At 56.8% G+C, this 15471-nt stretch overlaps 4 protein-coding genes across 4 annotated transcripts; 2 read left to right on the top strand and 2 right to left on the bottom strand.

Annotated features, from left to right (window-relative positions):
• Positions 1–590: 590 nt before the first annotated feature.
• TRAVEDRAFT_134756 (uncharacterized protein) lies at positions 591–2105 on the top strand (the record flags this gene model as incomplete). The annotated part of the gene is made up of 3 exons (XM_008046244.1): positions 591–737; positions 801–1447; positions 1568–2105. Coding segments are annotated over 3 exons (1332 nt in total), but the record flags the coding sequence as incomplete, so codon positions are not given.
• Positions 2106–2766: 661 nt separating this feature from the next.
• TRAVEDRAFT_155685 (MFS general substrate transporter) lies at positions 2767–4514 on the bottom strand. Its single transcript, XM_008046243.1, has 6 exons — positions 4399–4514; positions 4174–4345; positions 4000–4120; positions 3297–3945; positions 2903–3232; positions 2767–2844 (listed from the first exon to the last, which is right to left on the bottom strand). The coding sequence occupies exons 1-6, from the start codon at positions 4440–4442 to the stop codon at positions 2817–2819; spliced, it is 1344 nt and encodes a 447-aa protein (XP_008044434.1). The 5' UTR covers positions 4443–4514; the 3' UTR covers positions 2767–2816.
• Positions 4515–5987: 1473 nt separating this feature from the next.
• On the bottom strand, positions 5988–7136 carry TRAVEDRAFT_53336 (uncharacterized protein; the record flags this gene model as incomplete). Its single annotated transcript, XM_008046242.1, has 3 exons — positions 5988–6649; positions 6706–6746; positions 6799–7136. The coding sequence occupies 3 exons, from the start codon at positions 7134–7136 to the stop codon at positions 5988–5990; spliced, it is 1041 nt and encodes a 346-aa protein (XP_008044433.1).
• Positions 7137–12368: 5232 nt separating this feature from the next.
• On the top strand, positions 12369–15465 carry TRAVEDRAFT_31908 (uncharacterized protein). Its single transcript, XM_008045859.1, has 11 exons — positions 12369–12441; positions 12494–12574; positions 12626–12673; positions 12734–12955; positions 13553–13754; positions 13813–13884; positions 13935–14019; positions 14072–14270; positions 14322–14704; positions 14757–14996; positions 15058–15465. The coding sequence occupies exons 1-11, from the start codon at positions 12409–12411 to the stop codon at positions 15200–15202; spliced, it is 1710 nt and encodes a 569-aa protein (XP_008044050.1). The 5' UTR covers positions 12369–12408; the 3' UTR covers positions 15203–15465.
• Positions 15466–15471: the final 6 nt, after the last annotated feature.

The raw sequence follows: 15471 nt of genomic DNA, 5'->3' as shown, positions 1-15471 counted from the left end.
GCGTATAACTTAATCTCCTCATGACCGAGTTGGCGCGGGCGAAATGCGATGGGACCTGGCGGTATGGGTAAGTCTGCCGGTCTTTCGAGTGCTGGCTGTCAATGTCCTACTCATGGTCATGTTCGCAGTCGCACAGGAAGGATAACGCTTTCCGTAGTCGTACAATCATGGCAGCGCCCTACGAAGAGGAAGCTGCACCGCTGGCAATGCTCCCGCATAAAGCTTGGCTATCTGCGGACGGCGCCCCCTCCCTTCTTTCACGCTCGCTTCATCTATCATCGTTTAATATCCAAGGATCACGATGGCCTCCTTTACTAAGAAGCGATTCACCAGGGTGCATCTTCGCGACCGACGGGTACTGAGTCAGTCGTCTAGAGAGGCCGAAGGAGGGCGGGACGAGGGAGCTGCCACTAGAGGGGTTAGTTCATCACTTGTCCGTACTTATCAAAGCTGAATAGGGTTCTCTTAGCCCGATAGTCCACATGCTGGTCGCAAACGAACGCGGGGTGATCCCACCGCGTACACATCTGTGTGTATGTTGACGTGCGACTCACTGCATTTCGCTAACGAGGCCGTGGTAGGTGCACGCCCTCCAGTCCCCCGCAACGACCGTGATGACTTCGGCAGGAGAGTCGGCTTCCTTTGAAGCGTGGACGCGGTGCGCAACAGCAATGAAGGATCACGAAGACGCGAGGATAGAGGCCTGGAAGGAGGAAATCGACGCTGAACTCGTTTTCGTGAGTACATATACCCCCACACGTAGGATGAGTGCAAATTTGACCTATTGTGGGCTGCCATAGGCTGCCCTATTCTCTGCCATTCTGACGGCCTTTGACGTTGAAGCATACAAGATGCTACAACCACAGAATTCTAATAATTCCAGTCCTCTCACGTTCATCACCATCCAGGCCGATGGCACTCAGCAAATAAACGCCAGTGCCCTCATGAGTATTCTTGCTGCACAATCGCTCCCTACCACAGGCCCCTCTCCACGCTACTCTGTCGCCATCAACGCCCTATGGTTCTCAGCCCTTATCTGTAGTCTCGCAGCCGCCTCCATCAGCATCCTCGTCAGACAATGGCTCAACCAGTACACTAGCGGGCTAGCTAGCGTATCCCCCGAGATTGCCCGGGTACGCCAGTTTCGTCGCGATAATTTGAAGAAATGGAGAGTCGCCGAAATCATGATGCTCCTCCCCGTCCTCCTCCAGGGTGCTATGGTTCTCTTTCTCATTGGCCTCGTTCTGTTTCTGGAGCAGCTCAACACGGAAATCACATACATCGCAACCATCCTTGTTGCCATCTTGCTCTTCTTCATCCTTCTCACCACTATCCTCCCGACCTTCAACGACGACTGCTCCTATCAGTCCCCTCAGGCTTGGGGTTTCTTCGTCATTTTCCAGGGCTTCAAGCGCCCTCTGCGTAGCATCTGCCGTTCCATCTCCGCGTACGCCAACGGAATGACCACACAAGGCGCTGAGGGTTATCTCCGTCGCACCCGCGACCGCTATGCGAAGAGGTGCGTCCAGAAGCTGGCGCACTTCGCGAACAAGCCAAACACGTATAGCTGGGTGGCCCGCGAACGCATGCTTGTAGAGGCATCCGGCTCTGTTCTCGACCAGCACCTCGTCGTCGAGGCGGACGCCACCTTCCTCGACGACGCCTTTTTGCGAGACGTCGTTCGGCCTTGCCTCGACGACATGCCCCCGGACGCAGCGATGAAAGCGTACTACAATATCATGACACACCGCGCGGACCGCATCGAGGGTGGGGTGCCCTACTTCGACAGCCGGAACGGTCGCACGGAGTCGGTCGCAGTTCTGACCGACCTCACGCTCGACGCGCTCCACAGGACACGCGGGGTACCGACACGAGCGGCCCACGACGACGCACTCCGCACTATCCGCATCCTCGAGCCGCTGCTCGTCCGTGCTCTGCCGCTGACCTACGACCACTTCTGTCGCGTATTCTTCGCGCTTTCCAATGACCCGGACGAGAAGGTGCGGCATGTTGCCTTCAACGTCCTCTATCATCAGCTGTGGAGGAACTTGGAGTTGGCCGACGTGCACTTCGCTGGAGGTTGTCACGGTACGTGTAGTCGCTAATTCTCGGTGCGACGTCTCTCCTAATTATGGTTACTGCATTTATCAGACCTCGCAGCGCTCGTCAAGTTCATCGCCATTGCGCGTAACAACGAGATGCACGGGACCAAACATTTCCTAGACGCGTGCCACCTGTTCATCTGCCTCGCGACGCTGCCCTCGCTCTCGCTCACCGACTACACCGACCTCCACGCAAACCTTCAGAGTACGCTCGGTCACCTCCGTGCCTTTTTTGAGACACCGCTGTGGCGGAACGAGTCCACCCTGCTGTATACGATAGCGCGCATCGCGCTCCGGCTGGTCACGCTCGAGCGCAAGTACGCGCGCACGCTGGATGATGAGTTCATCGACGTACTCGCAGACGTCGTAGAGCAGGGGCGGCAGCTCAACTCTGACGGGAACTGGCAAGACAAGCTGCAGATTCTCGAAGAGTCCTTCGCGGAGCTGCGTACACTCAGGCAAGATGCGGCCCGTCCTCGTCCTCGTCCTCCCTCTCCCCGCGCCGCCTCACCCTACACGCGGTCTTTCGAGGAACATGTGGGGCATTGGGATTACGACTCTTCATGACCATAGAACGGGGTGGAACTCGGAACGGGCTAGGCAAGTTCGTGTCGGACATTTGAGATTCCGGAAGAGCTCGTATAGGTGAAGCTACAATACAGTCGTGTCTCGTTATCGGACCCCCTGCGGGTCCGTTTTATGCGTGGTTGTAATCTACAGATAATATCTAAAGCTAGCATGTCTACAGCCAAAGTGTCAGAACAGTCGTCTCCGAGCTTAGTACCACACATGACACTCACCTATCGCCCAGGTCCCCAAGGTCCTCTCCCGATAAGTCAAGCGGATTCGTCCGCTTCACCGTCTGGTTAGCAGCGCGGTCGCGTCGAAGGTTGTCGGCCTTGTAGCTCCACCAAAGCGTCGTCCCCGCGACGATTGCAATCACGTAACATGCGAGATTGATAGCGTGGCCCTGAACGTAGCGCGGTGCCCACTCCGCGCGGTAGATCTGGCCTGAGACCGTACCACCGATGTTGCCGACGGAGAAGACGAGGCCCATACCGGCGGCGCGTTTGTTTGGGCCTGCGAGATTCGCCGTAAGCCAGACCCAGACGATGGACACGGGGATGAACCTGGGCGGAATCCAGCGTGAGCATGAGCGCACGAGCTTATATGAAGACAGCAGGAAGAACGCACATGAACATGATGAAGAAGAACATGATGTAGCGCACAACCAGGTTCTCGACGATCATAAGGACGATGAGCGCGACCATGGTGACTATGACGGCGCCGAGGTAGTGGTAGAAGAGGCGGCCGTATCTGTCCGCGGACCACCCGGCGAGTAGGACGATGATGAATCCAAGGCCGTATGGTGGGCACGCCATCAGCGTCGCCCGTGTGCCCTTGTAGCCCAGTCCGGTGACGACGGAAGGAAGGGAGAGAATGACGCTATAGACGGGAATGTAGATGGAGATGTAGACGAGCGCCCAGACGTATGTGCGCCAGTCGGTGAAGGCGGACTTGATCTGCTTCCCGTTGAACCCTTCCGCGGCCTTCTCCGCGCGGTCGGTCTCATTGGTGAGGATGATAACGCGCCGCTCTTCCTCCGAGAGGAATTTGGCGGTCGCAGGGTAGGCTGACATCACGACTGCTGCGATGAGCCCGAAGCCTGCGGTTATGCAGCCCTCGACGATGAAGATCCACTGCCAGCCGGCGATTCCATGGGTACCGTCTAGGGAATGGATGGCGGTAGCGAGCAAGCCACCAAAGGCGCCAGTAAGCGATACTGTGGAATACAGCACGCCGAAGCGTCTGCCCAGCACAGAGCGAGGGTACCAGCAGCTCACTAAAATTAGGTTCAGCACACGCTCACGATTTCGAAACAACCGTCGAAACTTACACCAGTAGATGATTCCGGGCAGGAAGCCCGCCTCCGCCAAGCCCAGGAAGAAGCGGATAGCCAAGAGCCCGGATGCACTTTTGACAGTAGCAAAGAGGGCGCAGATCACACCCCAGATAATCTGTATTCGTAGGGTTCAACACGCAATTGGTTCTCGTACCGCGTTCGACGTACCGTTAGCGCGGGAATATACCACCGCGGGCTCAGTTTACGGAGCAGGATATTCGAGGGCGTCTCGAAGACAACGTAGCCAATGAAGAAAATTGACAGTGCCCAGTTGTACTGGTTGGGCGTCAAATGGAGGGAAGTCGCCATTCCGAGGACTTTTGCATTTCCGATGTTTGCTCTGGAGGTGCGCATTTCAGATATACTAAAAAGCAGAACATCCGAGGAACTTACCGGTCAATGTATGAAGCCAGGTATAGCCATACTGCGATGGGCATGATGTGCCAGTCCACCCTCCGCCACGTCTTCTTGACCAGCTCCGGGTCGAGCTGCTCAAGCGCGACCTGAGCCTCCTCTTTCACATCTGCCGAGGACCTTTCCGACGAGGCATACGGCGAAACATCTCCTTTGGTGGTCATAGCTCTTGATGCTACAGGCGGACGCCGTGCGATGAACAGACGCGAAGCTGGGCGAGAGGAGAGGGGCGACAAGACGAAAATTCCACCGGGTCCGCTATTTGAGCAATGTACGCCATGTTTTCCGCATCTCCGGTCTCGAGTTCGTCAGTATCGCAAGATAATGTGAGGCACAGGGTGTCCTCGTCATGGTGCAATATTGCGCGCATACCCCGCCCCGATGTTGTGATTCGGCAGGGCTCGACCACGTGGGATATACGACATCGTTGATCTCATTGGCTAGCCACGCGAACCTCACCCGGCATTCTGTTCTCAATGCTCAAGACGTTGGAGACCTTACACCACTACAACATAGCGAATGCTTTATGGATGTCAAATAAAATAAACATTAGGTGTGTAGCATCCAGCGAAGGGTGTGCATGCGCGCGGCGGCTGACTGAACGAAAGTTTCTAGGAGATCTGCGTTCGGGAAGATCGCAATCTCGATCATATTTACTGTTCAGGGCCAAGTCCAGGGGTAACACTGAGATGGCTTGAACACCGGAGCGGCGACGGAATCGAAAAGACAAAATTCCCTAGCGTGCAGCTCTCTGTAGGCTCAGCGTTGGCTGGCTTTGATTATTTTAATACAGCGTCTGAGGATACCTGGCGGGCAGAAGCTTGACGGGACGGATGAGGGCACAGAATCGACACTCGACGTTCAGCAAATTTTCGAGCATAGAGCACCACCGGCTATTATCGCGCGGCTCCGGAACATAATGATCGTGGGCAGCGGGGTGGCTAGAAAAGAAAAAGTCTCAAGTGGGTGCGCCGAGGTCCGAGTTCTGGTGGAACGTCATTGATCGTGGCTTGTGAAGACCGGCCGAGGCGCTGCGTGCACGGTATGGTTTCGGGACGGGATACCGCGGGATGGTACACTCGAAACGCTCTCTTTGGGCACGCGTCCAAAATCTGCCACGCGAGCGACCACATAAAACCCTCTAGTAGATGGTGAAGCTCGATGGACCTGGTAAGTCTGACGTATATGTCGGATTATTTCGGCTCCCACCCAGTTTCTACTTGGACGCTCCTGAAGTAACGGGTTGGTAGCGGGCCTAGGCCAAGCGACCTAGTAGAGGCGGACTGGGCGAGGCCCTACGACGGTATCCGGATGTTGGAGTCGTGCAAAATATATCGCGCGCGACTCAAAGTATCCCCTTGACTTGCAGTTAGGAAACGACTTCAACGTCGATTGTAAGCGATGTGAATTCATGTACAAGAATTGAGAAACTATCTCCTACGAGATACATGCTACCGCATTGCGACAGATGCTCGATGAGCGCACGGAAACTTTCACGAATCCGACACTGATCCCTGCGCTAGCGGCCCCGACCGCCGCCTACCGGCCCTAACACCCACTCTCAGGACTCAAACCGACGGGGCCGGCGCCTCCGACGCGAGTCCGAGGGGCAGGGACGGGATTGGAAGGCCAAGCAGGCTGGACGACGTCGGGCTGGGGCTGCCTCCAAGCGGAAGTGAAGGCAGAGGAATACCGAGCAGGCTAGACGATGTCGGGCTGGGGCTGCCGCCGAGCGGGAGCGAAGGAAGAGGAATGCCGAGCAAGCTAGACGTCGTGGGCGTCGGGCTTCCTCCGAGCGGAAGGGAAGGCAGAGGCAGGCCTAGCAGGCCAGAGGATGAGGACGTCGGGCTTCCTCCAATTGGAAGCGGGAGAGAGGGGAGGGGAAGGCCGAGCAGACCGGAGGATGAAGACGTCGGGCTGCCGCCGAGAGGGAGGGAAGGGAGCGGGAGACCGAGCAAACCTGACGACGTGGTCGGTACAGGGTCTCCACCTAGCGGCAGGGAGGGGAGCGGGAGCGACGGGAGCGGGAGCCCGAGCAGACCGCTTGAGGAGGACGGACTGCCCCCGAGCGGGAGGGAGATGGGGAGGCCAGGGACAGATATGGTAGGGAGACCGGGGATGGAAATCGGGAGCGAGGTGGGGAGAGGGAGTGTAGGGAGGGGGAGCGAGGGTAGCGTGATGGAGGGCGGATTGTTGACGACCGGCTGACATCCCTCTGCGACGAGATCAGCTGTCATATGGAGTCAGCATGGTGTTCGGACAACAGACGGTGCACATTTCACTCACTGAGGTCTTGCTGGCAGCACATAGGTGATCCGCCCGCGACACTACAACGGAACCATAAGCGACTGCGTCCAAACAAAATGGATGTCAACATACCATGAGCTTCCCTCGATATCTTTGCTGGTCGCGGGGATACACTGTACGCCAACAACCGGGCCCAGAGTTGGGAATGGGATAGGAGCCGTAAGGCCGCTGGGTAGAAGCGCCGTGAAGCTCGCAGGGATGACGGGGACCGTGAGTACTTGTTGGCAGCACTCCACGATGAGCGTGCAGCTGGCGAATGGAATAGTCGACACGACGTCCCTCCCTTGTAGTCGCACCGCGTCGATGGCCGCGGGAGCTGCAGTGATCCCCGGTGCAGGTACTGCAGGCGCGGGTTTCCCCGTCACTTGGAAAGCAGCCGCGAGCGCGATGAGAGCGATTGAGGCGTGCATAGTCGTAGGAAGAAGAACTGTCCACGGGTAGGAAGAACTTGAGTCTGAAGTTCAACGAGAGAGCGAGCGCACCTTATATGCAGCCAGCACTGATCGCTGGAAGGTAGAGCGCGACCACAAGGGTGGCAGCTGTCAGCCTCCAAGCGGCTGCTTGAGAATGCCGCGCCGACGATCTTCGAACCCAGGGGTTCCTGTGCGTCGCTCCCGAGGGAAGAACCTTTCAGACATGGGTACGCGCGGGTGACGTCCGCCTGTGGCCCTCCGCGCGCACGCGAATTAACGGGCGGAACGCAGATGTACAGATGCGACTCAATAGGTGCGGTACCATGTGAGGAGATATTGAGGGACGCGCGGACGAAGCACTGCGCGCGTCGTGAGTGTTTACGGCACGGACGAGCCTTCGCCTGCCCAGCCTGTGCGCGGGCAAATCCCTCGCCGCAGACTCCGATCATGCATGTGTCATTGTGCTCGAGGGTATTTCATTGTGTGTGAGAACGCCGCGCTCGGAGGGGGCAGGGAGTCCTCCAGTGACGTCCGATCTGGGATGGGCAGTGGGATCAGAGGCATATCGTGATCCTAGGTCGTTCCGGAGTCCGAGAAGGACCGTGCAGAGAGGCATAGGGTCGACGGCGGCCAGGGGGAGGGAAGAGAAGAAAGAGGAACAGCCGGGGCTTCGCCACTAGCGAGGTTTGTGAAGCATGTCGTCGGAGACGCCGCATGACTCGCCGGCTTGCTAGGCCTGTCAACAAAAGATGGCTTGAAATCAGGGTAAAACGGTGTCACACCCGACGCTCTCGGCGGGTCGCTGAAAGACTTACAGTGACGTTCGGAGCAGCCTTTCCAAAAGGACAGTAGCGCAAAGGGAATGCTGATGCTGCAGCTGCAGTGTATACTCGATGCTGAGGAAGTGCGTCATGGCGGCAACAGAGGGGATCGTCGAGCCCGGAGATTGAGTGTCGACTTTCGGAACCTCGGAAGAGGCTGGTGTAGGTTATTCATGGGCGAAGATAACGATGGGAATCCTGGCACAACGATACCATTGCGACTCGATTGATACACCTTAGGTCGAGCTATCCTTCACTCTAGAAGGAAATTTGGTGAGAAAACCCGAACGTAAGAAGGTTCTTCCTCACAATGGTTCTGGGAAAAGGGCACGTAAGATACAAAGCCGGGATAGAGCCGACTGATATGCTCCGAGCATACTCACCGAGATCCTGAGTATTGGAGAGGTCGCGGCTGCTCCTAGAGCGGCCGCGCCCTTGAAACAATCACACGGCTGAGCATCTCCACAACCTCGCTGACGATTGGCTAAATGGCCGTGGTATAGTAACTAGCAGGAGATAGTTGGCTCCGGACGGCAGTTGGTGGCCTATGGTATCGCAAGGTTTCGCCCAAAGAAGGTGTGCTGTTCGGAAATGAAGCGACACTGTCGGAGTTATTGATCGTGTTCACTGCATTAAACCAGTCTCCAACTTACCTCATGGTTGAGCAGAACGTGTAAAGAGCCCAACGTCCTGATGGTGGATATTGGATGACATCAGCCTGAGAACAAATCCGCCCAGGTACGGTGTTTGCTGTGTATGCAGTATTACGCTAGACTCTAGTACACATGAAGTGCAAGGATACGCATAGCGAAGCTGAATGTGTTATTGACTACCTGTACTGTGATACGATATGCTCGAGAAGATAAAGGTAAACGTACCATATCAGAAGGTGCTGCAGCCCGGAGCAGAGCATAGTTGCCAGCAGCGTCCATGGGGACCTCGTGTACGTAGCGTAGCGCTTTCAAAGAAAAGACTGACCTCCGAGTCGGGTATCCATAGTAACCCCCCATGAAGCACATGCACTGGCGACCGTCTCGCTACTTTCATGGTTGAGCTGAACGGCCGGTAGATGGTGGTGTCATAGTGTGGAGGCACCTCGCGGCGACGAGCACGCTTGCCACATCAGGATGATGTTCCAGCGCGTATCGGAGCAGATCGGAGCTCAGATTGTAGTTAAATCATGGCGTTCCTAGTCATCAGCGGAGTTGAACAAAGCTTATCGCATGCGTACATTTCCCCGTCGGACATTGGTCGGGAGTGAGCTGAAGCGAAAACTCAGATAATAGCATATAGCCAGGCTCTTCCATCATCTACTCTCTATTCCTCCTACTTCTGCGTGGCCCAGTCGAGGCACTAAACCTAGTCTGTCTCTTGACATCGTGCATCGCCTGCTACGTTTCCACTCGTCTATCGGAGTCTAGCGAAGGAGGCTGCCTCCCGTGCGCGCGCGTCCGCGACGTGCAGCTGATGAAGCTCAAGTGGCGTATTGGGTCGAAGCATGCTGAGTACTTTATCCAGGTCGCCAGACGTCGATAGTCAACGGCGGTCGATCGCATCGCTCGGCGGAGTCGTCAGTATTGAACGAGCAACGAACTCGGGCCCGCGGAGCCCTCAGGCTCCAATGCAAGATGCATTCACTACGCCTACATACTACCTTGGAATTCCACACTACTCTCCTCCTGAAAACGACAGGCTTGTGCACGAGTTCCGCTATGAGGGCTTTCCATTCCTCAAGAATGTCACCGCGGCCGCTATGCACGCGTGTGCCCGCAGAGATCATACGAAGTCGTCCACGCTTCTAGTTCGCGGCTAAGCTCTCTCGCATCCTCTTCAACTTCGCTCCAGACCTCAGAGATATCGCACTAGTAAACACCGTGGGTTTTCTTTCCTGATATTCACCATACACAATATTGATGTTCAAGAGTGCGTCGCGGTGAAGTCGAGGTTATACAAGCAGATGATCGACCTTCGTCGAGTCGCCAGTAGTCACAGGCACGAAATTTAGCTCTCTGAGTCTGTACGACGAGAAATCCGTGGAGATCTATCGGTCAAAGCCCTTTGAGTCGTTTAGCAAGCTGGTTTGAAGCTGGAGGTCTAGTTCAAGCTTCAAGTCAGACAAAAACAGCAGCTCTGCCGCTGCGGAGGACGCAGAACATTCCGTCGAAGTTGCTGCGATGCGCACCAAAATCGGGGGAGGAAACCGAAAGACTCTGGTAACCAACCTTGGTCTTCCATTCCACCGGTGGCCGCGTCGTTGGTATGCACTCACCTTCATCGCATCTCCATGGACATAGCTGCTAAGCTAACTTCATCCTTCCTCAAATAGCTACCACCCCTCAACGTCAACCCATCACCACCTGCTTGGCGCCGTATTCACCCCCGTGGCCGCTCACACAACCGGTTTCAAACCTCGTGAATGCGATCTCCCCTCTCCTCGTCTATCATACATAACTCATTGTATGCCTTTCTTTCATAGCTCGCTCTCCGCCGTTCACTCACTGTGGTGCGTTCCACCGGTCCGGTGTTGGTCTGACAACACTGCGGAAGTATGTAATGACAGGGCGTAACTGTCGCGCAGCGCCACGCTCGGTCCGGGTTCTCGTGCTCGTGCCTCCCAGACTACCGTCGCACCCCTACCGTAGCGTTACTTCCTTCTCTCGCTATGCCAACGCATTTGCTGACTGTTCAGGCAGGGGAAACCACGCTCGCACCGTTGAAACCCGCGCCTCGCGTGCTTGGGAAGTGTCACGAGTATCGCTGAGGTGCTATGTACCAGCAATTCCTATGACTGCGGCGGCCATGTCCGAGGCGATCGCCTAGCCGCTGACCTGCCCGAGTCGCAGGAGTCGTCCTGAGCATGGTGGCGCCAGCCTAGTAACTTCCATTAGAACGCATTCGTCCGTCGCTGCCGACACACATTCTGGTCGAAATCCATACATGTCTCCGCCCGCACCCGTCCCCTTCTCTCAGGTCCAGCGCGCGTGTGCAGACCTTCCACCTATCACCGGACGCCTTCGGAGCAGCGTGAAGAGGGGCGACTAGGGGCAAAGCCAAGCCAGCCAGGTTCAGGTCTGTATTTCAAGGTGCCCCGCCAGGCCCACTGCCGCCCAGTAGCCACGTCGTCAAGGAAGCGCCTAATCTAGAACCCAGCAAAGCCTCTTCCTCAGGCCATCGCGGGCCTTTCGCGCGGGGTGCGCTCCAGGAACGAGTGCGCAGGGCCACAAACCCACTGCAGACCCGAGCGGGCACTGGCCGGTGCGTGCCTGCCCGATCAGCTGTCCCTTCGTTGATATGCTGCTGTTGGTGGCGCTGCTTCCGATTGTCCGCTTCCAGCAGGACCACACACGGCCTGCTGGAAGCATCCGTTTGTGAAGGATGCGTTTATACCGTTCGCACGCCGTTCGCCGGAGACTTCTGCTCGATGCCAAACAGGGACGCCCGCGCCAGGACAGTCCTGATGCGCTCGCGTATAGCGCTTCTAGGGTCGACTCCGCCCACCCTTGGACCTTGGGACTTCTTTCGGGGCCAGAAGCAGGCATTCCATGCGCCCGTTGTTCGAGCAAGAGCAGTTCTTGCTGATCGTCCACACGCTGGCGCCGTGCAGAGGCCGCCGAGGACCACTCATCATTCCCAACCGTACAGAATGCACTGAGTGGAGGTCTCGTGGGGTAGCGTGGGATGCGTCTCGCACTTCTGGTTAGAACTCCGGGCCCTCCGGGCGCTCGCATCAGGACACCGTCCACAAGGAACATCGGCAACTTCTCATGGACGCCATATGCAATCCTGCCGCTTCTGCGCGCCCATACACGGTATACACAGTTCAATCTAACGATGCCTCAAACACCCGTCCCAATTGGAGGTGAGCCTAAGGACACGTACCCACAAAGTTTGAGCGGACATTACTCACTCGTGTGACACTGGCAGGAGTGCTTTACCGAGGGCGTGTACCTGAGGGACCCCCAAGCGGTACCTACCGTCGAGTATGGCGGCCATTGGACTCCACAAATCGGGGCGAGGGACGGGTTCCACTTGCAGCCACCGGCCGGAAAGTCGGGATGCGGTTACGATCTGAGTTACGATCTAGCCCACCGATCACGGCTGGGCAACTCTGGCATCCAACGTATGTGTGTATTACCTCCCCGCCGTGCACTATGCTCATCCCATTTCTCCTCTTCAGCCTACAGAACATCGTCCAGTGTGTTTGCCGAAGAAATTCGGTACACGCGAGGCAGCAAGCGGGATCTCGGGGAGTGGTACCGGCCGTCGTGGCTGTGTGGTGATGCGAGCAGGATGCGCGCGCCTCTGGATATAAATGGTAATTTAGTCTCGGGTATTCCTAGTTCCCTCGGCAAAGATTGCGTGCGTTATCAGGTCCTTCCGCGCCTGATAAATCCTCGCACCTCTTGCCTGTACCTCCATCCTCTCCCGCACTTTTGCACGCCGGCGTCATGGTTGGTTTTACACACAGACTCAACGCAGTGGTACGTCCCACCGTTCGTGGTCAGCGCACGCCATCCTCACCGTCCTCCATAGGTTGCGGACTCTTTCGTCGGGAGGCACTTCCGCTTGGAGGGCTCCGGACACCCGAAGGAGCGCGAAGGGTCACGGTTCCTGGTGCGTCCCTTCTACAGCCTCCGTTTCTTCGTCCGCTAAACCCCCGCGCAGACGGAAATCCGTGCTGGCGTCACAACATGGGCCGCCATGGCATACATTGTAAGTCTCCACCTGCTTATCATTACACTCGGAGCGCCCGAAGAACTAACGACTCTCCAGATCTCGGTCAACGCCGCCATCCTGCGAGATTCAGGAGGGACGTGCGTTTGCTCCACCAACGACGGCTGCACGGACGACGCTGTTTACCTCTCGTGTGTCGCTGATGTGCAACGGGACCTTATCACCACGACCGCGTCCATCTCCGCGCTCTCGTCGTTCCTTATGGGTCTCCTCGCGAACCTCCCGGTTGGGATGGCCCCAGGTTTGGGCCTGAACGCCTACGTGAGTCTCCATCCCCTCATTGAAACATTCCTCCTTCCTTTTTTCCTTCACCCGCGTTATCATTTGACTCCGGATGGTACGCTCTTTACGGAGGTCTTGATGGTGTTTCATGAAACGGGACCTTGAAGCCCCATCCACTTTCCCGCTGTGCGTTACTGCGTGCCCTTATCGTTGGGTTGGTTGGAGCGCACTATCTGCCGGCTTTTTTTGCCGCGGCGGCCGTCGATCATTTCCGTCGTGTGCATGCCTTTGCCACGCTTCCGTGTGTACACAGCACATGCCTTCGCGTTCTAGCCGCACTGAACCAGATCCTCCGCGCATCAAAACTGTGCAAGCTACGCAGACGAGTTTGCCAACATATGGTCCGCGCGACTGTGTCTGCATGTCCAGCGGGCGTCTCGAGAGCATGCTAGCGCGTCTGTTCTGACTGTTTGATGATCCGGTGGCGGCCTACGCCATTCGTCCTGTCATCAGCGGGTATTCAGCAGACCGGGTCTACCCTTTGCGGCGGGTGATCACTTTCATGAATGTTTGCATTGATTTTGCCACATCTCTACCCGTTCTAAAGGAATAGGATTCACTGACGCTGGAAAACAGTTCACCTACTCCGTCGTTGGCTTCCACGGGTCCGGCTTCATCTCGTACAGGGAGGCCTTGGCGGCGGTGTTCATGGAGGGATGGATTTTCTTCATCCTCTCCCTCCTCGGTCTCCGTCAATGGCTCGCGCGTATCATGCCGCAGTCGCTCGTCATGGCTGTCGGTGCCGGTATCGGCCTGTTCATCGCCTTCATCGGTCTCTGTGGGTTACTCATTCTTACTCGGATAATTGGTGCTGTCGGACTGATCATTGCTCTCAGCTACTGGCGGTCTTGGCGTCATCGGCGGTGACACCACGAACTTCGTCGGTCTGGGCGGCTGTCTCGCAGAAGGTACAGTCGTTATCCATACGTCTCTACTCGTCTTGCTAACAAATTTTCAGATTACCTGAGCGCGGACCTGCCCAACTACTGTGGCACAAGGGTCTTGCGCAACCCCACCGTGTGGCTTGGTATCTTCACTGGCGGGTACGTACGCGTTTAAGTTTAGCGCATCGTTCTGTGCTCACTGTAACTGCAGTATCCTCACCGTGCTGCTGATGTTGTACCGTATCAAGGCGGCGATCCTGATCGGCATCTTCGTCACGTCGATTATCTCCTGGCCTCGCTCCACCGCGGTCTCGTACTTCCCCCACACCGATGCCGGCGATGCTATGTTCGACTTCTTCAAACAGGTCGTCACCTTCTGGCCGCTGCAGCGCGTCGGGAATGCACTCGATGTAAGTTCATATGCAGTCCTCGCTGCATCCCAAACTCACCTCCTTCTGTAGTACAACTACGGCAACGGCAAGGTGTGGTACGCGCTCATCACCTTCCTGTACGTCGATATCCTCGACACCACCGGTACGCTGTACTCCATGGCCAAGTTCGCCGGCCTCCGCGACCCCGTCACGCTCGACTTCGAGAACTCGACGATCGCGTACTGTGTTGACGCGTTCTCGATCTCCATGGGCGCGCTCATGGGTACCTCCCCCGTCACGGCCTTCGTTGAGTCCGCGACTGGTATCTCCGAAGGTGGCAAGACCGGTATCACTGCGATGATCACTGGTGTTATGTTCTTCGTGTCCATCTTCTTCGCGCCCATCTTCGCGTCGATCCCGCCCTGGGCGACGGGTGGTGCGCTCGTCATCGTCGGTTCGTTGATGATCAGGAAGTTAGTACCGTCCGCCATTCCTTCTTGGTTCGCACTGTTGACCATACTCTAGCGTCCGTGAAATCAACTGGGACTACGTCGGCGACGCCGTCCCCGCGTTCCTCACCATCATCATGATCCCGCTCACGTACAACATCGCGTACGGTGTCATTGCGGGTGTCTTCTCGTATGTCCTCATCAACGGCACGGCGTGGCTGGTCTCGAAGATCAGCGGCGGCCGCATCGTGCCCCCCAACTACGCTGCTTCCGAGGCGTGGGTCATCCCGCCCGGTGGTGTTGTCCCGACCTGGATGTCAGTCGTCTTTTGTTCTCTAATCCCGTTCAGTGCTGACGCAGCCTTGCGCTGTACACAGGAAAGTGGTCGCTGGACGGCGCTCATCACCCATCAACCCATCGACGGACGTACCGCTGCAACCCCGCCGCTCACCCTCAATAGACGAGCGCAGCCACACCAAGGCAAGCATGACCGAGTACGACATGCGCGCCACCAGCCGGTAGGCGTCAGCCTCCGCGCCCCCCACTCCCACCGGACACGCTCCCTTCCATTATTTTCGACCCCGGGAGTTGTCTTGCGCAACACCACATACCGAAAGCCGCCCGCACGGCCGTTTACATTTATCGCACGCATCATTAGTACATAGTCTCTTGGATATTAGAGTGTACGCCTATTGCAGTACCGTGGGGTCTTCTTGGTGTGGCTGTTGTTTCGAAAAGCGTTGTATTATTCTTTCGTAGTTCGTATCCAATGAACGTCCTTTCTTTTCGTC

Source organism: Trametes versicolor (genome assembly GCF_000271585.1).
Source record: "Trametes versicolor FP-101664 SS1 unplaced genomic scaffold TRAVEscaffold_13, whole genome shotgun sequence".
Taxonomy (NCBI): domain Eukaryota; kingdom Fungi; phylum Basidiomycota; class Agaricomycetes; order Polyporales; family Polyporaceae; genus Trametes; species Trametes versicolor.
The sequence above is the reverse complement of the archived record's forward strand: the minus strand, read 5'-3'. Positions and strand labels throughout refer to the sequence as shown.

What these genes read in the sequence shown, in the direction of transcription:
- TRAVEDRAFT_155685 (XM_008046243.1), bottom strand. Translation starts at nt 4,442, where the DNA reads ATGCCCATCGCAGTATGGCTATACCTGGCTTCATACATTGACCG. An exon ending in TTCTTCTTCATCATGTTCAT is followed by an intron (nt 3,233 to 3,296) that starts GTGCGTTCTTCC and finishes GATTCCGCCCAG; the next exon opens with GTTCATCCCCGTGTCCATCG. An exon ending in CTTGGGGACCTGGGCGATAG is followed by an intron (nt 2,845 to 2,902) that starts GTGAGTGTCATG and finishes CTTTGGCTGTAG; the next exon opens with ACATGCTAGCTTTAGATATT.
- TRAVEDRAFT_31908 (XM_008045859.1), top strand. Translation starts at nt 12,409, where the DNA reads ATGGTTGGTTTTACACACAGACTCAACGCAGTG. An exon ending in CACACAGACTCAACGCAGTG is followed by an intron (nt 12,442 to 12,493) that starts GTACGTCCCACC and finishes CGTCCTCCATAG; the next exon opens with GTTGCGGACTCTTTCGTCGG. An exon ending in GGTTCGTTGATGATCAGGAA is followed by an intron (nt 14,705 to 14,756) that starts GTTAGTACCGTC and finishes ACCATACTCTAG; the next exon opens with CGTCCGTGAAATCAACTGGG.